Source organism: Perissodus microlepis, chromosome 14 (genome assembly GCF_051167445.1).
Source record: "Perissodus microlepis isolate ML-2025 ecotype Zambia chromosome 14, ASM5116744v1, whole genome shotgun sequence".
Taxonomy (NCBI): Eukaryota; Metazoa; Chordata; class Actinopteri; order Cichliformes; family Cichlidae; genus Perissodus; species Perissodus microlepis.
In genome coordinates this window covers 5,399,912-5,423,123 of record NC_140474.1, presented here as the reverse complement: position 1 = coordinate 5,423,123, position 23,212 = coordinate 5,399,912, and the positions used below count along the sequence as shown (strand labels likewise).

The window sequence follows — 23,212 nt, the reverse complement described above, 5'->3', positions numbered from 1 at the left end:
GTGAATAGCCTGACTGTTAAAGGGTAATTTTAACGTTTTAACGTCTCTGCTGATCGTGGAATTGTAAGTGTTGTAGTTACTCACTTTGACCACTGGAGGGAGGTTCAACGTAAACTCGATGCTATACCGTTTCCGTTAGGGCTTTTCGCAATAAAATCAAACATGGTATACGGTATATTGAACAAATAGGATGGATACATTTTTGTTACTATATTTTTTATCCAAATAACACAATTCAAACAAACAAAATTAGTGTGGCCCGTTTCTTGCAAGTTAATGCAGTTAAAGCTGACAATATAAGATAAGATAAATGATATACAGTGATTAGCATTTAAACTGAAAAGACAAATTAGAAACGTGTGTGATTTTATTCTGAAAAGTATGAACTAGGAAACAGTACTTGGCTTCGTGTTGTGAATGATCGGCATGAGTTTTTTTTCACCATAACAACAACAGTGCGGCAGCGCAGAAGTTTCATGACGCATTTGTAGATGCGAAATAAACATCACAATCAGTCAGCATGGCGGACCTGGAGCCGCAGGTTTGCGCCATTTTGGAGATAATGGTGAACGCGGCGGTGTCAGAGATGAACAAAGTTATCGGCGCCTCGGATCCTCCGCGTCCACAAGAGACATCATGTGTGGCCGAAGACACGCACGGGTCCCCGGAGGATAAGGTACAGGATAAGGTATAAGGTGGTTTACGGTCGTCAGGTATCCGGGCCGGTTCTGGTCCCCGCATTGGTCCCGGTTTCTCCCGAGCCGACGCTTCCTCCAACTGTCATCCCGACAACCGGCCGAGCATAGAAATAGAAGAGCTAGCAGTTAGCTCCGGTTAGCTGCGAAATAGCAGCAGGGTGCCGCGCTGTCCTGCTGTATGGAGCATGTGTTTAGGCTAAACTTCGCGTAAATATGAGGGGCTGGTGCACGAAGTCTGGGAGAATACACCTCTGGGCGCCATTTTGGGTTGGGCAGCAAGCCCGGGCTTATCTATCTAGTGTATGTCTAGAAGCGCCTCAGCTACAGGTTTCCACAGAGCGCAGGATCGATCTATCAGCTGATATCTGATCAATAACACACTCTTCTGTGATCATAATGACTGCCACATAGTGTTACCCTGTTGTGCGGTTTTGGGGTTTTCCTTGTATACTTGTGATCCCGGGATCTGATTGGCTGATCAATATATCACATCAGTGTTAGACCTGTTTTTCAGGTCAGGACTTTTCAATTATTCCACTTTTCTGAGTTCAAAGGAAAAGTTTTACCCGTCTTGCAGCGTGACAAAGTGCAATGTCCTCTTCACTTAATTACATTACTGAACAACGCTGTCTCAGATTTTCTGATTATCTTTCAACTTGGAATATTTAATAAACCTTCCAGAATGAGTTTAAATCCAGAATGAGTTTAAATCAGGTTCATTATTTGACGGTGGCCTGTGTTCTTCTCATCAGGTGATCCAGTTGAGCGTCTTCATGTCGTCTCTGGCTCAAGAAGCTGTGGAGAAGATCTGCCAGCTCTTCCATGAATGTTCCTCTGCGCTGCGGCTAGAAGTACACGACCTTTGTGCTTTAATTCATCCACCCACTAAAACAGTCCAGCAAGAAATCCTAAAGTAGTCCTTGTTTTGTAGGTGACGCAGGGTGTGGCAGAGATCGAGGACCTGAAGAGGAGACTGGAGGTCGCGGAGACGGGCAGCGGAGGTCAGAAGGACGCGGAGGAGCTGACGGAGGGAGGCAGCGGGCAAAAGGAGGGGAGGGTGGACGTTGAGGTTGTTCAGCTCGAGCAACGCTCAGGGAGGAAGAGTCGCAGAAGTGAGGAGTTCTTCCTTTTAAACACATTAGTTAGCTTTTGTATTCCACAAGTTTTTAGAGAAAAATCTTTTAAATCAAACTGCATAAAGTCAAAATCAGCTGTGGTGTTGTTTTAAAACTCAAATTTCATGACTGAAAGGAAAAGAAAATATTTCTAACCTTTTCCCCCTGATGTCATTTCTCTTGCCGTCTCCACTCTGTCCTTGTTGTATTTGACGAAGCAGAAGTGACCACAAACCGGTTCTGATGTTTGTCTTTTGTTCTGTGTAGGTGTGGTTAGCGGGGACGCTGGAGTGAAGAGATCGCCCATAATTCATCTGTGGAAAGGCAGAACATATGATGTAAAGTCTTGCGTTGTCCCGCCTCTTCTTCCCATTTCTGTTTCTCATCTTTGCATCACTTGAACACGTTTATTCACTGTTTCCAAATCGCATAGATTAGTCAGAAAATCTGACCAACTTAAAAATAAAGCAGGGCTGAACACAGGCTTTCCACAAGGTTTCAGATCCTATGTGGAGGGATCCTGCCAACCTAAATTTGTCCTCATCCTTTCTTCTGGTCAGGACAGCATCCAGCCTGTTATAATAAAAGAAGAAGGGTTTGAGTGCTTAGCCGACCGGATGTCTTCTGACTCTGGTCAGTACAGAGATGAGTTTTGGCAGGATGAGGACGACCCTGACTACCAGGTTGGCTTCATTAATATGTTTTTATATTAACTTACTTATTTCTTTTTTCACCTTGCAGCTATATTATTTCATTGCATGTGCTTTTAAAAATATTCAACTTTTATATATGCTTTTAGATACAAGTTTTTATTTTGTTGTACTGTATTAAGAGATCGGTCCAATTTAATGTCAGCTGATGAACATTTTAGACAGAGTTGGGTTTTTCGACATATTTGTTCACTTATACTAACACCCTTTTATTTAAATAAGAATTTATGATACCCAGAAACCTTTCAAGCACTGGAAACAATTAGTTTATTCACTGCAATATTCATCGGCCATAAAATTGAATGAGTTAAGGTAACATTTGATAAGCTAAACCTGACAATCAACAACGTTTAAACTAATAAACATTTAATCATCCCTTTTCTTCTCTGGCAGGCGGAACCAGACGATCCAGATGATGTTGACCCAGGATACACCACCAGATCCAAGCGTGTTGCAAAGGGAAAGTCCCACCAAGCTCAAGCAAAGAAGGAGAGTCAGAAGGAGCAGCCTCTGAGCTGCAAACACTGCCGGAAAACCTTCACCAAGCTGCTGCAGCTCAAAGCCCACCAGGCCGTCCACGGGGCGAGCACGGAAAAGCCCTTCCAGTGTTCTCAGTGTGGCCGAGGCTTTGCGTTCCAGCGAAGCCTCAGTGCTCACATGTTACTGCACACAGGTGAGCTCCGGCTTTATCCTTCATACTAAAGCAGGCACAGTCTGTACGACTTACCCGTGCACACTGTGAAGGCAGGTTTGTTGGTGAACTTGGAGCAGAAAGAATCCACAAGCTGACTGACGTCCATCACTAACACACTCTTATTTCTTGGTGAAATTATGTATTGGTAAAGTTAAGTTAAACTAATATTGGCTAGTTTACAAAATCAAGAAAATCTTAGGGAGACAACAAAATAGCCGACATTTAGCAAGGCTAGACAGCTAATTTAAATCAGTCTTTTGATTTTTGTGGACTCCCAGAAATGTTTGGTCATGCCTCATGTAAATCACGTGACTGTTTTTGGAAAATTGTTTCTTTACACTGATGAGAATAATGAGACTCATTCAGTTAATCGGCTTAAAATTACATCAGAATTGTACCGTACTCATCGTTGTTTTTGCTTTTCTGCATACAGGTGAGAGGCCACACACCTGTGATGTTTGTGGGAAAGGTTTCACCCTGAAGCAGCTCCTGAGAAACCACCAGCGTCTCCACGCTGACGTGCGGCCATATCGCTGCGAGCAGTGCGGTAAGAGCTTTTACCGGGCGCACGGCCTGAAGATGCACCAGATGGTCCACACTGGGGAGCGTGCCTATAACTGCCAGTACTGCAACAAACGTTTCACAATACAAGGAAACCTGCAGCGCCACCTGCGCATACACACGGGCGAAAAGCCGTTCAGGTGCGAGACTTGCGGCAAAAGCTTCAACCAGGCCGACACTCTGAAAGGCCACCAGCGGATTCACACCGGCGAGCGCCCCTTCAGCTGCGACACCTGCGGCAAGCGCTTTATCCAGAAGAGCGCGCTGAAGATGCACCAGAAGACCTCTCACGTGGACGAGAAGTCGCTCGCCTGCGTCGCGTGCGGCACCACGGTGGCCTGCGTCGGCTCGCTGCGCAAACACCTCCAGACGCACGCGGCGACTATTCCGTGCACCTGCGTGCTCTGCGGCCAGCGGCTCAGCTCCATCACCGAACTGCGCTCGCACCAGCAGCATCACACGGTGGACCGGCCTCACAGCTGCGGGCTCTGCGGCAAGAGTTTCAAGTCGTCCAGTTACCTGAAGATTCACCTGAAAACGCACAGCGGGGAGAAGCCGTTCTCCTGCGACATCTGCGGTCGCATGTTTACACAGCAAAGCAGCCTTAAGTCCCATCAGGTGGGTTTGCGCTGCTTGTTGCACAAGGTGAAACTCATTCATGCAAACCAGTCCTCAACATTAGGACGGACACCATAGCAATCTGTAGGCGTGTCTGAAACCCAGACTCCAGCCTTTTCAGCTGCAATGTCTAAATAGTGTTCAGTGCTTGATGATTTTGGCTTCCAGCTGTTATAAAAACTGTGTGATCAGGATATAGCGATTACTTTTTTGCATTAATTTTTGCTAAAAAAAGCTGCTCTCCAAGCAGAGCCATCATTAACCGCTGCTTTTAAACATCTCTGATATGGTCTGCTACAGCAGATCCAAGGCACTAGTTAACTAACGGCTTTCCATGACTCGTCGTAGCTAACATGCCGGTCTCCTGAGGTGCAGGTTTGCTGCTTCCGTCATTGTGTGGTATCTCAGGCTGGCAGGGACCAGTGGTTGCCCCTTGCGAGATGGGTTCTGTGGATAAAAACAACCACTCTTCTGGGTCTAAGTCCCCACCAGACAACTTCACCCGCGCCAACCTTATTTTTTCCTTCTCCCTTTGCTTTTCAGAGTTCATTAAATGTGTATTTGCTGTTAAATAATTGACATTGCAGTAGTTATAAGTATAACTGGGATTATGGTTTGTCCCATACTTGAGCAGAGGGTGAACTGCAGCTGCATCAGAATAATGAAGCCAATTATTCATTAGTTATGATGGAGATAAAAAAATAACTCTTTGCTTTGTGGTCCAGTAATCAAGGTGTGGTTAGAGGCCCAGATTGAAATGCTACACCCTGAGTAACCCCGTAAAGTGACAGATGATTGTTAGAATTAAGCAATACCAACCTGGTCTGAGATTAACTTCATGTGTATGTTTATGAGTACACTTTGTGTAGATGTGTCGCAGTTCCCCCTTCTGCAGCAGCTGTAGCTGAACACGTCTGCTGCAGTGGAAGTAACCTTGTGGGTAATTTAGTAAAGATTTAAACATGTTGTTTCAATGTTCTCTGCCAAAGGTGGTCCACACAGGAGAGAAACCTTTCAGCTGCGACACCTGCGGGAAATGCTTTAGCAACACCGGCAACTTGAACCGACACCAGCGCATCCACACGGGGGAGAAGCCGTTTAGCTGTGACACGTGTGGGCGGAGCTTCAACCAGGGCAACAGCCTGAAGGCGCACCAGCAGATTCACACCGGGGAGAAGCAGTTCATGTGCGACAAGTGCGGCAAGAGTTTCTCCTACCTGAGGAACCTGAAAGACCACAAGTGCTTCTATGTCTGAAGCTAATCTGTGAGGCGATGTCAGCTCCTGTAAGCTGGAGTCAGGTTAGCTGGGACTGAGTTAACACTGAAAGCGATTTTGGTGATTGTAAAGCTGGCTTTCCCAGATTTCTTCTGTCACTGCCAAGAAAGTGATGCAGGTAGATACGGTGTGGAATTTATAATGGTGGAAAAACAATGTGAAGAGTGTTACAGCATCTGTGTGAGAATAGCTGACAAATTGCATTTCCAACGTTAAAACTGAACGGACAGAGAGAGTTTTAGCTCTTGATGTGAGTGCATTTATAACTGAACTAAGAAAAGCCTGGGTCAAAATGATCTTCAGCTTCTTGCCTTTTGTCAGCGTGATGTAACTGAAAAGCCAAAAGCAGATTTTTACCACCACAGTTGGTATTAACGAGCCACAGAAACAGCTGATCCTTATTAAAACGAGGCATTTTGCAGCATTTTGCCCTTTGGTAATGATTTCTTGTTATCGCGACTCACTCGCAGATGGACGGGCCAGATGCTTCAGCTCAGTGTAACATTTAAAGCTCTTTGCCAGGGAGACTGAAGCTTTTCTTACCTAGCGAACACATTTTGTATTGAAACGTGAGTATTTTCTGTGTGAATCTGTACCAACTCACCGATAGTGCTCGCGATGAGGATGGGCTGTGTTTACATTGCATCACGTGCAGCACCACCACAGCACCTTTTCACACGTGTGAAAGCAAGTTTCACTATGCATGAGCAACACGTGCTCGTGCTTTCAGAGGTAGCATGAACGGTTTTACTTTCCACAGTTACAGCTCTGTCGAAATAGGATCGCGATTGCATCTGCAGTCATTGATATTTGGCGCTGCAGCTCTGTTTGGGGTCTTCCCGTCCTTCCGCACATATACATGGAAAGCCTAAAGGCAGTCAGTTTGACTCTGTGGCCTGTTAGAAAAAATGCTGTGCTCGGTATAGCGGTAATCTGTGGGCAGCTGTTACATTATATTCCTCATCTGGGCTGTATAATGTGTAAAAATGGGACGTCTGATCTCGTTGTGCGGCTGATATTTATAACGGTGCAACTCAAAGAGTGCTTTTCTGTCCTTTTCTCTTTTTTTAAACATCATCTCACATGATGACCGTTACTACGTAAATGCCTTGTATGCATACAAAGAACCGGTGTGCTGAGAACATAACATACTGAAAGTATTATTTTGTGAAAATACTTTATTTGTAACTTCTCTTGTGGAGAGGATATTCACTCAACCTTGTAACTGAGTTCAATTCATAAAACAGTGAAATGTAAACATGCTTCCTTTTTGTCTTTCTTAATGATTAAAGAGCTTGAAATATGTTTGTTTTTGATCAGAAAAAACAGTTTTACAGGAACACATGCGTCGCCTTCACATCCTTACTGAAAGATGTATTCAATTTAAAGTTTCTGTTGCCTTTGAACAAGAATACTTTCAAGTCAAGAGCGGAAATGCAAAGAAAATAAAGATGTCATGGTGGGCTGGAAGCTGTGAAAACGCCGAGCAGAATCAGCAGTTGAATCTACAGTTGAGCCATTTACTAACAACAGTGGAGACAGAGTGAGCTCTTAGACATGATTGCCACAGCTTGTCTGTAGCCTGTCTGCCACAAATTACAGACACAAACCAGTAATATTTTAAAGCCCAGTTCTCTGTTGTTTTGAGCTGGTTAGACTTTAAGTTTCATTTTTAGAAGGGATTTAAAAAAATCTTTTAAATCGGTGGAGCCTGCCTGACATGTTGTTATCATGTAACAACTTTCACATTTTCAGAAGAAATGTGGAAGTTGAGGATACAGAAGGGTTTGGAACTCAATCTGATTTTTTTTAAGATGAATAAACACCTCAAAGCAATGAAGTGGCATCTCTGAGAGATCATTATTGCCTAACGCTAACAGAGGTTTTGTGAGATCCGTGTAGTAATGTCACCTTTGTGGTTTCTTTTAAGTTTCATCTTTATTAAACCAAAAAAGATCTGAGATCAATTCAAAACTGTTTCTCTTAGTCTTAAGTCACATTAATTAATAATCCCCCACTGATCCAGTTTAACTGTTCATGAATAGATTTGTGTGTAGCTGATGTGGTATCCCACAAATAATTACAATATTTAGTAATTTAAGCCGATGTTCACGTTGCTCTGCTGGGCCTTACTATAACTGCTATAATCTAATCTGTTCATGAATAGATTTAAATTTTTTTTTACTGTCTATCCTGGCAGGACGTCACAGAGCAATGAGACTTAGAAGAAAGCTGCAAACTGCACCATCCTCAAGATGTTTGGCTTTGTTGTTGTTATGTTCACCTCTTTGCCAAGAGGTGGCGCTACAAACTAATATTATAGTCCAGATAAATCTATGGAGCTCCTTGGATGGCACTCATTTCTCCTCAGTGTTGCAGAGTAGGTCCAAAGTTCCTTTTCAGTTCTCTTTCGCCTTTTTGAGGGGAACTTTATTTTCAGTTATTTTCCTAAATGAGTGAAGAGGTGTCTTTCTGTTTACTTCTTCCTTACGTTTCCAGCATTTCATCTCTAACTTTTAGGTTTAATTGCAAACAAAGACTACACAACACATTTGAACTGTTTAACCATCTGGGAAAGCAGAAAGCGGGCTTCATTAGCTACATCATCAGGGTTTGTTTGGGTTTTTTCACAGACAAGAACATTCAGCCTTTCGTGACTGCTTGTTAAAAACTGCTCTTTCTGTGAATTTACTGAGAAAGACCAGTGTTGTTCCCTGGTGGCTGCTTTTCATTGTTTCATTGGTGCCTCCTTTTAAATCCATGTAAATGACGTCAGTGTGCACATTTAGCAGCTGGCTATGAGCTCCGTGCTGCACCGACTGCCTGAGCAGCCACAGGGCTGTACAGTAGGTCAGACTGGCTGTAATCCCTTCCAGATTACAGTCCAGGGTATCGTGGGAGGAAGTGTGGGGGATTGGCAGAGAAACAACTTGTTACAGCTGGCTTCCTACCAAAGAGGAGATAAGGAGAGTCTGTTTGTGTTTTCTTCTCACGTTTGGGTTCTTCTTCTCTTTTTTGAACGCCTTCAGGTTTAGGAAAATCTTTTATTCAGTAATGTATATACGCTGATTTAAAGAAGGCTGAATATTTTTCATATCACACATGGGAGAAATCACACCTCCCAGTTTCACAGTTTTTAAAATATACTGATTAATGATCATTTGTTAATATTCTCTTTTTGTACAGTCTGTCAATACACCTCAGGAACAAATATTTATATTATAATATACATATTATATAATACATGTTATTACATGATATACATTATATATGTTACAATGTGAATTTTAGGGGTTCTTTTAAAACAATAATCAAATTTAGTGAAACAGTTTTCACTAATTTAAAAGTGTATGTTTGTACTCAGTATAAATGAGTCTTAGGTTTGCAGAAAGAACTCCACGCTGTTTTGCCTTAAAGTTTTGCCTTAAAGCTTGATTGATTGATTGATTGATTTTTAATCTTAGAAAAGTCCTGACTATGATGTTTGCAGATCACATTATAGTGAGAGTAGGGAGCAGGTGGAAGAGAGTTTGGGGAGGTGGAGGTATGCTCTGAGGGGAGGAGAAATTAAAGTCGGTAGAAGCAGGACAGAATACATGTGTGACTGAGAAGAAGTTGGAGATGCAAGGCGCACAGATAGTGTAGAAAGTTAAATGAGTTTAAATACCTGGAGTCAACCATCCAAAGCAATGAGCAATGCACAAGAGAGGTGATCAAGAGGGTGGAGTGGGTGGAGACGAGTGTCAGGAGTGATTTGTGACAGAAGGATAGCAGCAAGAGTGAAGGAGAAGATGGTAATGAGACCTGCTATGATGTGTGATTTGGAGACAAAAACACAGGAGGTCGAGCTGCAGATGAAAATGCTAATGTTTTATTGGGAGTGAGTGGGACGGGATTAGAAATGAGTACATCAGAGGGACAGCTCAGGCTGAGAGGCTGGAGACAAGGTTAGAGAGGTGAGGCTGAAATGGTTTTGACATGTGCAAAGGAAGGTTGGAGATTTATGGGACAAAGGATGTTGAAGATGGAGCTGCATCGCAGGAAGAAAAGAGGAAGACCTCAGAGGAGGTTCATAGATAATCCACTGTGACAACCCCTAAAGCAGGGGTGGGCAATTCCAGGCCTCGAGGGCCGGTTTCCTGCAGGTTTTAGATCTCACCTTGGGTCAACACACCTGAATCACATGATTAGTTCGTTACTGGGCCTCTGGAGAACTTCAGGACATGTTGAGGAGCTAATTTAGCCATTTAAATCAGCTGTGTTGGTTCAAAAAACCTAAAACCTGCAGGGACACCGGCCTTCGAGGCCTGGAGTTGCCCACCCCTGCCCTAAAGGAAGCAGCCGAAAGAAGAAAAAGAAGAAGCACATAAATCTTCACCTGCAGAAGGAATTCCTGCAAAGTGCTCCTCAAAGGACATCGTACCATGATCACATAAACATGAGAAATTTCACCTTTAACCTTTGGGATCAAAAAGAAGCCTGTATGACTGCAGAACTGTGCTTCTATCTTGTCCTTCTGTCTTTTTTCTTGCTTTAGACCCTAGACTCCAAATCTTGGGGGTTATCTACTGGTTTTTGGATTAAGATAAGAAGTAAGTTAAAGACTGAGAAACAATTGGGTTATGAGTGATGTTGTGATAGTTCTGATGCCCTCGGGGCGAGCATGAGTCACCGCCTGTATTGATCCCTGCTGACGCGCTCAGAGCAGCACAAATCACTAGCTGTTATCCACACACACAAACAAGCCCATCACGCCACACAGAAACACATTCACACACCACCACCGCCACCTTTTCCGTAGCCCATTAGATATATCGACAATTCCACATTCACTTTTGTTTTTGTCTTTTTTTGCTCTAATAGGTTTGTGCACAGCTGACCGAGCAGTAACGCTAATGCTGCCGGTATACTCTGTGACATTGCGTTGAGTTGCTCTCCATGGAAATACGGACTGCTGCTCTGGTTGTTCTTTCCAGCATTGATTCGCGTGCAGTTGCAGCAGCTCTGCCTCTGTTCTCCGAGGGATGCCAGTGAATGTGCCTGTGTGCTGCTCACCTTTCCCTTACAGTATCAGGCCCTCAGTCTGCAGGGGCTCAGGTCACTGAAGCGCTCAGTCTCAACCAGGAAGGAGCAGTGCTGAGGAAGGATGAGGCCCTGGGTTCGCTCCAACAGGTCCAGATCAGTCCAGGTAAGGTTTGTGCTTCTAATTCAAAATGTAAACACGTGACACCTTGGGAGATAAAGATAGTCTTAACTGTCTTAAATTAGAGTAATAACTAATGTAGTTTAATGGAGGAGTGTTCAAAAGAATGACAAATTACACTACAAGCTTTAGTCAGCGCTTCTATTAGACTATTCAGAAAACTCCTGATTAAAGTGTACAAACATCAACAAAAAAATAATACTCTCAGTCCAATCCCATCCACACCCTCTACAACACAAAGGTCATAGTAAAGATTAAAGTGTTAAAGGAGAGAAAAGAGTACTCCCTTAAACGGCTTTACCAAAAACTGAACTTTACAACCTTCATGAATGCAGGCTTTGCTGCAGGACTTAGTCTGCATTAGCTTTAGAAAAAAAGGTGTTTGGGCTCTTTCTGTGAACACACTGCAGCAATAAATCTGCTTAGCAAAAACAAACAGCAGTAACCGGCTTTAAACTGCACACATCCCCCTCCTGGGCAGATGAGCTCATTAAATCCTGAATTATATTGTTTGGTGCATATATCTGTTTTCATATTTAATTTGCAAGCTTCCATAAAAGTGCCGGGTTTGAATTCTGCTGCAGATGCCTCTCTTTGCAAATCTTTCCTCATTATCTCTGCGGGGGTAGAGACGATTCACAGTGGAGGTAAAGACGCTTTGATTGAATCAGCATGATACGAGATAAAACATGTGAATTTAAATTTAAAAACAAAACAAAACAGTGTACTGGTGATCATTGGGGTTCAGTGTAGAGAAGCATAAGATGGGCTTCTCTTTCTACGTGTGATCAGAAGTGAGCTGGGCGATGACCACGCCATGTCCTCTAAAGACTGTGTGAGCCAAGAGGTTTAGATGCTTTGGTTTATACTGGAGGCATCATGGCGTGCTTACCTCTGGCTCTAAGCATAAAAACTCCTCAGATCTCCCATTCAAAGTTTTGTCTACTATTTGTGCATATATGACATTTTTTACATCATAGGGATGACAATAAAAGGTCTGCAGTACAATTCAAAGCCTCCACTGTGGGGTAGAAAATGCCCTCAAAACCAGTAATGAATCAATATAATGCTGTAGTGCACTGCAGCTTGATTATGTAGAGGATAACATAGAAAGTGATCATATTTGATTTCCTGGGGTTTTGATTATCTTTCAATGAGCTCTTAAAGGGGACATGTTTTCAGGTTTAGTATTAAACAGTATTATTTGCTAATAGTTCTTGTCTGTTAATCAATAACAGCAAAAATATCACAGGAGACGTGCAGCAGCTGTTCCTTTCGATTGTTATTTTTTACTTGTTTTTAACAATGAGCAGACCTGCTTCCTTCCTTCCTTCCTTACTTCCTTTGTGATTTTCAGCAAAAGTAGAAACAGATTTCTGGTAATATTAGCCTACTCTCTCTGTCTCACACACACACACACACACACACACACACACACACACAAGCATGTCTGTATGAATGGAGTAATTGTGCCTTCATGCACACTGGGGGGAAGGGTGTTGTGTTCTGATGCTGTTGGAAACGTGGTGTTTTGTTTTAGCTTTGCATGCACATGAAACACAGAGCTTAACTTATCTGGGTAAATAGTTCAGCCTGCATGATGAGTGTCTTCAAATTTCAAGCAACCACAGAAATAAGGCTGGTGTATTATTCGAGCTCTCATTTACAGCCAGAAAGGGGCATAATAGGTCAGGACTAGTGTATAGGATGGTGACCTCAATTTATCAGAGGTCAGTCACCATAATGTGGTTCAATTACTTTTTAGAAGCCGTATCCTCGACATGGTCCCCAAAATTTAGGGTCCAGCTTTAGGGTCCAGTTTCTGCAAAGCTCTGGCTTTTGGAAAACTACAGGCTAGAGGGATTAAACTTTGCCTTATCCCTATTTATTTTTCACAGTCCTTTCTCAAGTGTTTCCCTCTGCCTCACAGAGGCTGGCTGCAGATTTAGATATTTAAGAAAACAACAAATCAACCAGTGTCCTCTCACATGTGCCAAACAAACACACATTTCTGTGCCTCACATTGAAAGGCTTGGAAATGCAACAAATTCACTCACTATTGATTTATAGTCATTAGTTAGATAGTGTGTCTGTGGGCCATGCACATAAAACAGCCTCTTTGTATGTTGTGTGTAATTTTAAAATGTTAAAACTTACTTTAAATGTACATGTTATCTAATAAATGTGATTTTTAAAGGTACTTTTTGTAAATACTATCTATACAATTTAACCCGATCTTCCACCACCAGGGGGCGGTGTTTCACAGGTGTGCTGAAATTCTTTTGACTTTCAGTTTTTAGCCCCTGCCTCCATTTCTTCAAGCGGCTTTGCACTGTAAATATTTCTTTTTTCATAATGACTTGCCTGATTGAATCGCTGCACCATGTTCTAGTATAAATGAGCAGAAGTACCGATAATGACTCTTCCACAGTCATCAGCAGTTTTAATTATTCTTCAATGGCTGTCCTTTTTTTTTTTTTTTCTTTTAGAATTGATTTTAAGATTTTACTTGTTTCATTTAAAACACCTCATGTCTTGCCTGCTGTTTCCATAACAAAGAGAGGTTTTCAGCCAGAAACCTGCTTAATTTCCCACCTCACACTTATTAGTTATTATCATATCATATTGCTTTAAATAATTTAAATAACTTTTACATTTCTTTCTGACTTCTCTTTTGTTTTGAAGGTTTTTAAAGATGTCATTTCTTAGCTCACGAGTTACTTTTAAGAGTTTCTCTTACGTTTTGCGTGGCTCTGTTTCAAACTTAAATGGTGGAACTTTTATTTATTTATTTTCATTTTGTAAGACGCTATAAAGGATGTATCTACGCATTATGAAGTCACCCACTGGTTTATAAAGCCCAGAGCTAAGCATTTTCACCACTGCCATCTTAGTGTTTTGAAACTGGATGTGATATGTGAGTGGTGAACCTGATTGTAAAACTCCACTATCAGTGAGTCGTTAGTCATGGGCCTATGTGAAACACAGAATGGCCAAACCTTTTAATTTTCTATGCAATATGAGATGAAAATAGCGACGGAGCCCATAAACGCACCAGGAAAGAGTTCACTGAGGTAAGGGTTGTCTCCTGCTGGTCATTACAAGGAATGCAGATAAAAGACACTTTTCAGGCCTTTTTTAATCAACCTTTATTAACACAATATATACCTGTATGGGACATAAAGTCATAGCAGCTGTTTCCTTAAATCCTGCTGATAGCTTTTCTTCATCCTGGAAAGTTTACCATGGGTCTACAAGTATCTTTATTTTCCGAGCTCTGATAGATTGCCGGAAGACAGATTTTTTTGCGGGGTACTTGAAGGCAGCTCGACAGATGAGAGAATAGCGCGTGTCTGTGTGCGCGTGCGTGGAAGGCAGCAGCCCTGCCTACCGTTGACGTTCCCCACTCTTTCTCTTGTCACTGTTTTTCGGGAGGCGAACTGGGGGAGAGGTCCGCTCTTCTCTCGTCTTTCTTAGAAAACAGATGGTGTGTTCGTGACCCGGCGGAGACGTATCTTCGCTCTCACACGCCGGCGACTTCTTCAATTACCGCTGCAGCACTTTTAACCAAATCGGAGAGGAGAGGAGCCAAGGGCGGACTGGACAGAGAGGAAGAACCCACCATAGGACTCACACACTGGGAGGCTGCACGTCCGCCTGCTCTCTTCAATACATTGATTTATTTACCCGGGCCCTGAACGTCTCCCGGCGTCCAGAAGTGCTGCCTCAGCCGGTTCCTGCTTCCTTTTAAACTGACTGCGTCTTCGTGGACTGTCCCCAGAATTATTCAGCAAGCTAACAGGAACACACAAAGTCCCCTGCTTTTTTTTTCTGAATTCAGACCGTGGTGGCCAGAGGGACACTGAGTCCTCGCCTCTGTTTCCTCTTATCAGCCCCTATCGGTTGCTGTGTTTTCCACCGGCTGTGCGCGCTTTCCTCCTTTCTCAGCAGAAGACGATGCAGGTGGAGGTAAACCGGTGACCACAGGGGCTGTTTTGTTAACTATCCAGCAGCGTGTCAACAGAGATGAGAGGATAGCGTCTGGGAGGGGATTTGGGGGAAAGCGAAGCGCTAAGTGGGGGGTTCAGTGTTGGTTTTCCTTCTTCAGATGAGGCAGACACACCATAAAGACATGAAGTGGATGTAGCCAACCGGTTCAGTTTTTTTTAAAGCATCAGTTTAAGCTGGATCACTGTCTTGGTGATCTGCGCTGCCTTCGCGGACTGTGACAATGAGGATTTTATGAGAAGTGAAGCCTTTCCCCCTCTATCTACATACAGCCAGGCTAGTCTGGGGTGGCATTTCTTTCTTTCTTTCTTTCTTTTCACCCGGTGTGAACACAACCCAGACTTTTTTTTCTCTCCTGGACGGCGAAGCTCACTCAGGGACAAAAAATGTCTTTACGCACAGCACTGCCTGGGAACGAGCGGAACCCGGACCATGTAAGTAGATAATTAAAAACCATAGGCGTCTGTCTGTGAGAGGTTGCGCTTAGGTTTTTATTATGCTTTTCAAGGAGCTGATCATAATAACCCCCGTCAGCCCGCGGGCCCAGAGATTAGTCTGCCATGTGCAAAGAGCAGCTGCAATCAAGCAAGGCGACGTAGACGCGCTAATCTCCCCTAGCTCATTTGGGACAGGGTGCAGTTGGACACACATGCTGTCCAGGATGGAGATATGAAGATTAGACTTTCACCTCCACCGGTGTTTTCATTGCGCATGTTTACCCCCCCTCAGCTCTCAGCTGATCAATAATTAATGCATCTGATGCAAGACCACCCAGCCAACCCTCACCTCCACTCCATCACCTCCACCCTGTCTGGCCCGCCCAGTTTCCACTTTAATAAAACCGCGACAGAAAGCTCAGTGGGCAGCTCAATATTGCAAAATCTGCTGTGTCAGGCTAGCCTGGTCCGTCCTGCTGATAGCCTTCTGTGTCTGTGGCAGCGTGGGATTTTGGCAGACTGGGTTTGAGTTATGTGTTCTTGATTCAATTTTTAGTGTTTGTAAATATACTTGTAATTACTGTGAACCTCTCTAATGTCCTATGACATCAGTTGAGCAGCTGTGCAGAATATCCCCACCTCTGTCTCAAGGGCACCCAGCTCAAAGCAGCCTCTCTTTTTGGATGTGAAGGTCTAACAAAGACCACTTCCTCTTAGTGCAGCTAACAAAACACTGAATACTTCCTTTCCTGCTTTTTAAGGTTATTTAAAGTGTATGCTGTCACTGCCTCAGGCCCTGTATATCTTTTGTTTAGATAGGTGCAAATATTTCCAATACCAGTAGTGTCTCTCATTGGATTTTCCTGCATCCAGGGTTCTCAAAGTGCAGACCCGAGGCCAGTGGTGGCCCTTAGTAACATTTATTTGTGGTCATGAACACGACAAGGAATGATAAAGCATACACAATGTTTCCCACATTTCACAGAGGGATTGTAGGTATTGGTAATAACTAATTATTGCAAACATGTGGAAGATTTGGACTGCTGCACTACAACAATAAGAACGCAAGATCTTTAGAAGTGTAGCTAACAAACGACAGCTTTTAAACATGTAAACTTGAAGGGTTGCAGACGTGTATCAGTAGCTACTGATGAGAAACCTGCTTAGTGAAACAGCACCTGACATCCCAAGGAAGTTAACGTTAACAGCATCCATCCTCAGGACACTCAGACATAATAGACAAATTTTAGCCTAACTGACTCAGGATATATCAGAGGATCAGACTCATTCCAGTGAAAGGAGCTGAAATATATGATGCTGAAGTTGGTGGAGAATGATATACTGGAATCTAGGCAGTTTAAGACCTGAAGTTAGGCTCACAAACAGCATTCCTGTGAAAGTGTACAAATCTTCGAGCATTCAATGGGCGAATTAGACTTTACTTAGATGCAGTGCCTCTATGAATTGACAACAAGTGCATTATTAGCAGGACTGCAGCCAAAGATCATTTTGGTAGTCGGCTAATCTGCCAATTTTTCTTCGATTAGTCAACAATTATTTCAATAACTCTTGTCTCCTCTTCCTGTGGGCAAACCTGTTCTAGGCTCCAGTGCCTCACCTCCTCAAGTCTACCCACCTGTGAATATCACCCTGTTCTCTCTCTCCCCACAGATTAGCTACTTAATGTTAGGTGGAAAAAGGTTTGCTATAATATTAATGTGTGTAAAAACTAAACAAACAAACTAGGAGACAGTGTAGCTATCTCTGTTTAATGGTTTACTATCGCATTTCACTCATTAGCTGCCAAAAAGAGATTTTTCTGCCAAAAACTGATTTCTAGTATTTGCCAAATATTAACTGCCCGTATTTAAACTGCTCTAAATAACGTTTTGGCCTATAATTTGTGAAACAAATGTCAAATGTATCCCTATCAAGTCATCTTGAGCCACAAACAGCATTCCTATCAAAAGGTGGAAGCCCAAAAGTGACGTTTATATCCTTTATTTATCCAGTTAAAATGTCTCATTGACGTTAAAAAATGTATTTTTAAGAGTAATCTGACCAAGAGGATCGCAGAAATTGCAACAAATATAATAATAGGTTTAAAAAGATGTCTTATGTGGCCAAAAAGAACCGGATTGGTTTGAATGTAGGTACAATAACACATAAAGTCATAAGATACTTGGAAAACAGGTAATTTTTACATTTTATATATAATCACTTTGTAAATCATGTTCACCAAAGTCTATTTACCAATATAAGTAAAGACATGACACATAAAAACATTGGAAATCAGTTTTAAGCAGATGATCATTTTTTGGCACAACAGCGGCGTTTTTAAATGCTTGTGCACTGCAGTAGTGCTGTCGTGTTCGGAAAGCTCTGCTTTGCACTGTCTGTCCTGATGAACAGAATTAACTGTTTGGGATTTCCTTACCTGGATCATTGAGCATGCATCAAGACATTCTTCTTCGTTGGTATTGAGTGCAGTCTTGGCAGACGATAAGGGCGATAATGGCCACCATAGCTTCCTGCAGTATATTACAGTTACAAAAACACATTTATGTGGTATAGTATATGACGCATCGACAATAAAATTCTGCTTCCGCGTCATCGAGTATGTTGATGAATCGTTGTAGCCCTAATTTTTAGTAGCATTTTTTTTTTAAATCCATCCAAGACAACGATGTTATTGATTAATAATTATACAGTCCTCTTGCTCTTATTTTAAAAGAGGATGCTAAATTGAACTTGCTAGTGTCTCCAGTCTAGTCTTTCCCTGCTGGATGGCTTGTAAGGATGTCGTTGCTCTGAGCTGTCTTTACTGTCCGATCCATTGCTCAGACAGATTTGAAGTCCATTGTCTTGGATTGCAGCTGCCGGCAGTAATCTGGAACCTGCACCATATAGAAAGATAGTACACTACACTAAGTTCACAGAGTACCACGATTGCAAGCAGCAGTCCAGGACCATGGACTTTGAGTCCATAGACTGGATAAGAAACTAACTGGAGAAGCAGCTGACTAGTGCTCCATCATTTATTGCCCCAGTTTATATATCATTTTATAGCATATTAAATTATATAAGTACAGTCAGTGGGAAACACTGATGTAGCAATGTAGAACCAAGGGAGTGTTGCTTTTAAATGTCACTTCCTCTGTTCTTGCCATCTTAAAGTACTTTTTGTGTCGAGACGTGTCTAGAAATACTTCCTTGCTAATGTTTAAAAATTAGAAGAAGATTAAAAATGATAAACCATTCTCTGAACAGAAACATTTCAGACACTGTAAGGGATCGACTGGCACTTGGTCATCAAAACATTGAGAACCCTTGGCCTGCATCAGCTGGTTTTCTTGGTGTTCACGCTGACCTTTCGAGTTGATCTACTGACATCAGTAAAGTGTGGTTTTTCCTGTAATGTAAAGTATGGAATGTATGAAAGGTATGATTAGGTCACTCTGGTTCCGATAATTTATTGCACAACTCATTCTGGATTGTAGCAGTTAGGTGTTTATTGTTTATACCGCTTTCTGGAACGCTGAAGTACTTTGAGGTGGCAGAATCTTCTTTGACTTTTATGCAAACCTGTTGTAGCTGGTTTGGACATTTACACCACATCCAAATAATAAAAATTCAAAAACATTAAAGTTAGATCGAGGCTTGTGTTACAATAAAGATTAAGACTAAAGAAGCTCAGTCTTCACATTGAGGAGAATCTGTTGCAGGCGCTTCTACGCTTTCTGAAAATGCTGTTTTGTCCACACTGTGAGATATCAAATAAAAGCGAGAGCCACTGGTGGATTCTTTCCCCTGTTTTTTAATAACTGCAAGAGTCATAAAACGATTTCTCCTGAAGCAGAGCAGTAAACTAATAATAGAGCCTGTTAAATGCTTGATGCAGTCTCCTCTTGTCAAAAATGATCCTTGTAGAAATGCATATGTAGCATTAAAGCTGGTGAGAACTCAGAATTGCAGGGAATAAACCAGAATGATTGCTGTCCTTGCTCAAACACAAGCCTTTTGTCTTAGTAACCTCACCATGGCTACAACATGAGGTCCTGCACACCCCACCCCCACCTTCCCATTATTCCTCACCCTCTCCTGTCCATTTTAACACACATAGACACACACACACACACAGACACACACTCGTTCACTTGCCGACTTTGTGCCTTCAACTTACAGACCTTATCCCATTTTGATTTATAGCGACGTCCTTCCGGAAGCAAGTTTAGCCACTTGGCAGACATCTCGACAGTGCATCCTGGCAGCTGTTTTAAGGCCTTTATCTAAATGAATGGTCAGACATCAATAACTTATATTTCAGGCTTCACTGCATCTTCACAGTCACCCAAGGTTGCTCGATTATAGAAAAAAATCCCAGTCACAATTATTTTGATCAATACTGAAATCATAATTGACAGGATTACTTACAGACTCTGGAAGAATAGAAGAGTTATTGAAATTTCAAAAGTGGATTTCTTTGTTCTTTCATTACAATTTCATTAGAAAGAAAATGTTAACTGAACCTAACGTGCTGCGGCTTGGCAGGGAGTTTCCTTGGAAATAAAACGGTCGCTCTGCAAGAAAACAATAAGAACATATTTGACAACAAGCCAAAATTGTAATTGAAATTAAACATTATCAGTTTGCACAGCCCTAGAATCATCATTCAAATCTACTGAATGATGCTCGATTATTGTGCTTGGTGCACCTTCCTAGAAAAGTAACTACATGTCGACACAAATCAAAAACAGCTGCCTACAACTAGATCCGCTTGGTGTTAATATGCAGTGCAAACACAATATGTTGATTAGCACAAACATAATCACAGTTCAACACAAGGTAATTGGCAGTAAGTGTCTCTCACAAAGCTAATGCACAAGCTATCGTTCTTCCAATATAGACATATGCCATTTTCCCATTTTCATCGCTCTGATAGTTTAGCTCCATCACCTCTGAAGTTTTTCTCCTTCCTGTGTTGTAGTAAAACTGTTGTTCAATATTTATTACCTCCAAGTCCAACAGGATTAGCCCTGTTTCACTTGTGATTGCACCAGCGCACAAGTATAAACGCAAGCAGTGGTGTTGCTCAGTAGGTGCAGGGGCTGCTGGGATTTGATGCAGAACTCTAAACCCACCCAAGAACAGTTTCCAACACTGATTAATTAAAAATGTTGTTTGTGCTTCGGATCTTCACGTTGAATGCCAGATTTCATTACAGGGTAGCTACAGATGGTGGTAGAAAGACAAATAAAAGTAAATGGAAGTTTTGAATGCAGCACACATGTGGTTGAACATGTTGGTGCATGTATTTGTGTGTTCTGCATGTAAGACAGGAAAGTCTCACATGCAAAAGGCTCCGAGACCATCACAAATGCGCAGTGCATGATATTATCATGCTGTGGCTTCGTCTTCTGAGATCATCAACACCACATTGACTTATCATTCAGTCACATCACACGTGACATGACAGTCTGCACTTTCACGCCACGCTCTGCAATTTACATGTTCTTACCCTCTGTTCTCTGCTTTGCTCTCTTCTCTTGTTCAGTCCTGTCATTTCCTTTAACCTCCCCGTGTATATTTCTGACTCTGTCGCAAAAGTCACCGAAACCAGAACTAATACCTGACATGTCCTCCATCCTTTTCACCTTTATACCCCAAAGTTAAAAAAGTCCCTGCTGCTTTTTGTAGTCTTTAACTGCTTTAAGTCCTTATAATTACTCTTCTGTAGTGTATCGTCTTGGGCTTTTTTTTAAATCAGAAAATTGCTAGTTGTACAATACTTCAAACCTGAACAAACCAAACCGGAATATCAGTGATGTTCTTATCCATAATAGCAGGATTATGCTTCTCTGTAGGCTGTGAACATTTTAGTAGAGAATCACTGACAGAAGGCACATCAACAGTTTACGGTAGACAACATGAATAGCATATAATTTCTAGGGTCACCTTTCAGGACGAATGAATAAATTACATTTTGCTTTTTACTTCCACTCTTATTTTGTGGGCTATGGATAATTGAATTGTTTTCAAGGACGTTGTTAATATTTTACATCTCTTTGTAACTTACTGAGCTCAGTCTTCATCTTATTGTGACAGTTTTACATCTTTAATCTAAGGGTACAAAAATAAAACGATGTGAAGCAAAAACGCACTGATATAGCACTTTTCCCCAGTCAGGCAATCATGCATGTATTTGACCAGTACAAAGAAGCCAGAACATGCAGGCGCAGGAGCAAGCTGCCAGGATTCAAATCCTTCTTATATTTAAATTAAATAAGGAAATGACAAAGCTTTAAATTCTTAAATTGAAAATTTATATTTTCACTAATATTTTTGTTAAACTTATATGAGGTGTTATTAAAACGTTCCAATAAATCAACGTGATCTGTTTTGAAGTTGCATCTGTGCCAGTGTTCATCTCCCTCTGCAGTTTCCTTGTTTCCACATGCGGGTGACTTAACCCAACCTGCTAAACCTGCATTTGCAAACGGCCTGTGAGAATTTTCATAGAATCTTACATTTTTTATTTAACCACAGGATCTTTTCTCCTCTTTAACTTTGTATTGCCTTGTATTTGTGTTTTTAGAAGAAAAGGTTTCGTGGGATTATCTCTTGAGTTTAGAATATTTTAAAGTCTCAACAGTAAAAGTTAATTACAGGTGTAATAAACAGGTTTTAATAAACAATAAACAGGTTGCATTGCTCTTCTTAATGCTGAACTGTGGGAATGGGCACACTTTTTTGCTTGGGGCTAGTCATAAGGTTTTAATGTGTGTGAGAGAGAAGGAAGTCGTATAGAGGGTGTGGGTGAGTGCTTGTGTGCACATGCACAGCTGTGTTTTCTTACAAAAAGGCCAACATGTCTTTCAGTGCACGACTGCAGGGCACAGCGAGGCTTTTGTGTTTCCCTGGACAAGCAAAAAGATTCAAGTACTTGCTGTCCAGACATGTTACCCGAAAACTGGCACCCTCCTTTGATGCCCACGTTGGCATTCATTTCACCTAGAAACACTCCAGATACAGTCATAAACAGCCTTAGGCTTTAAATCATCTGGTCCCCCGAGGCCAGCCGAGCCATGCATGATGGGTATGAAATTAAGCGGGCTGCTGTTAAATTGCTTGCCCAGTTTTATAGAAAAATGTGAAATAATCATGAGAACTATTTGTTTGTGTTTATAGATATAAACTGTCATGTTGTTTTGTGACGGCACAACTCTGAAACTGAAATTTTTCAATAGGAGGTATATTTTGTGCACATAGCACATATGTTGCCTAGATTCTTCAGCCAAGATGTGTCACTGAGGCTAACAAGAAAACCGACCTTTAAAAGTCACGAAAAACTTTTTGTTTTTACCAAACCACAATCTTTTTCTAAACCTAATCAAGTTATTTTTAATTCCCAACCAAAACAAGTCGTCTTTAATAGCCTGACCCTGACCTAGTTGTTTTTATTGTCTGAGCCGCTTCCAACAGTAACATATTTGAAATTAATAACACTTTAAAAATAAATGAAAAACAAATGAAATGGAAAGATTTGTTATTCTTGTAGCACTTTGACTGAGGTTTCTTGTGTGAGCAGCAAAACCCCACGAAGCCTCCGCATGTGGACCTTTTTGCCCTTTAAAAGTGGAAGACATCATTAGTACACATGAAAATTCATGCCCAGAAATACAAATCTGCAGATGAAAGCTTGTGATTATTGCACAAGGTGCATTGAAACTGTGTACTGATCACAGTGGCTTGCTGATGTTTACTTTTTTGTAACCTTGCCAACTGAATCCAACTTAAAGGCATTTTGGATTACAGCTGCAACAGCGGACCCAAAAGGTCAGAGAAGCAGAACACTTGGAGGGAAGTTTCCAGCTCAGATCCCTGGAGACGT

General features: G+C 41.9%; 2 protein-coding genes across 8 annotated transcripts in view; both read left to right on the top strand.

Moving 5' to 3' along the window:
* The first annotated feature begins 400 nt into the window (after window positions 1-400).
* LOC146373273 (uncharacterized) lies at window positions 401-6,977 on the top strand. 3 transcript variants are annotated; one of them, XM_084950614.1, is made up of 8 exons: window positions 403-688; window positions 1,451-1,549; window positions 1,630-1,810; window positions 2,081-2,151; window positions 2,374-2,496; window positions 2,917-3,196; window positions 3,651-4,396; window positions 5,386-6,977. In XM_084950614.1, the coding sequence occupies exons 1-8, from the start codon at window positions 521-523 to the stop codon at window positions 5,650-5,652; spliced, it is 1,935 nt and encodes a 644-aa protein (XP_084806740.1). In that variant the 5' UTR covers window positions 403-520; the 3' UTR covers window positions 5,653-6,977. The 3 variants fall into 3 exon arrangements, with proteins under 3 accessions (XP_084806742.1, XP_084806740.1, XP_084806741.1); XM_084950615.1 differs by having other exon boundaries at window positions 404-676; XM_084950616.1 differs by lacking the exon at window positions 2,374-2,496 and having other exon boundaries at window positions 401-688.
* Window positions 6,978-10,590: 3,613 nt separating this feature from the next.
* Window positions 10,591-23,212, top strand: part of mark4b (MAP/microtubule affinity-regulating kinase 4b) — a 60,572-nt gene continuing 47,950 nt past the window's right edge. Inside the window, exon 1 of one of the 5 annotated variants that reach the window (XM_084951770.1) lies at window positions 10,591-10,861. In XM_084951770.1, the coding sequence (XP_084807896.1) occupies window positions 10,820-10,861 (42 nt within the window). In that variant the 5' untranslated portion in view covers window positions 10,591-10,819. Of the gene's footprint in view, window positions 10,862-14,134; window positions 15,319-23,212 lie in introns of those variants that run through there. The other 4 variants (XM_084951769.1, XM_084951771.1, XM_084951772.1 and 1 more) reach the window with 4 other exon arrangements.

What these genes read in the sequence shown, in the direction of transcription:
- LOC146373273 (XM_084950614.1), top strand. Translation starts at nt 521, where the DNA reads ATGGCGGACCTGGAGCCGCAGGTTTGCGCCATTTTGGAGATAATGGTG. An exon ending in GGAAAGGCAGAACATATGAT is followed by an intron (nt 2,152 to 2,373) that starts GTAAAGTCTTGC and finishes TCTTCTGGTCAG; the next exon opens with GACAGCATCCAGCCTGTTAT. An exon ending in AGGACGACCCTGACTACCAG is followed by an intron (nt 2,497 to 2,916) that starts GTTGGCTTCATT and finishes CTTCTCTGGCAG; the next exon opens with GCGGAACCAGACGATCCAGA.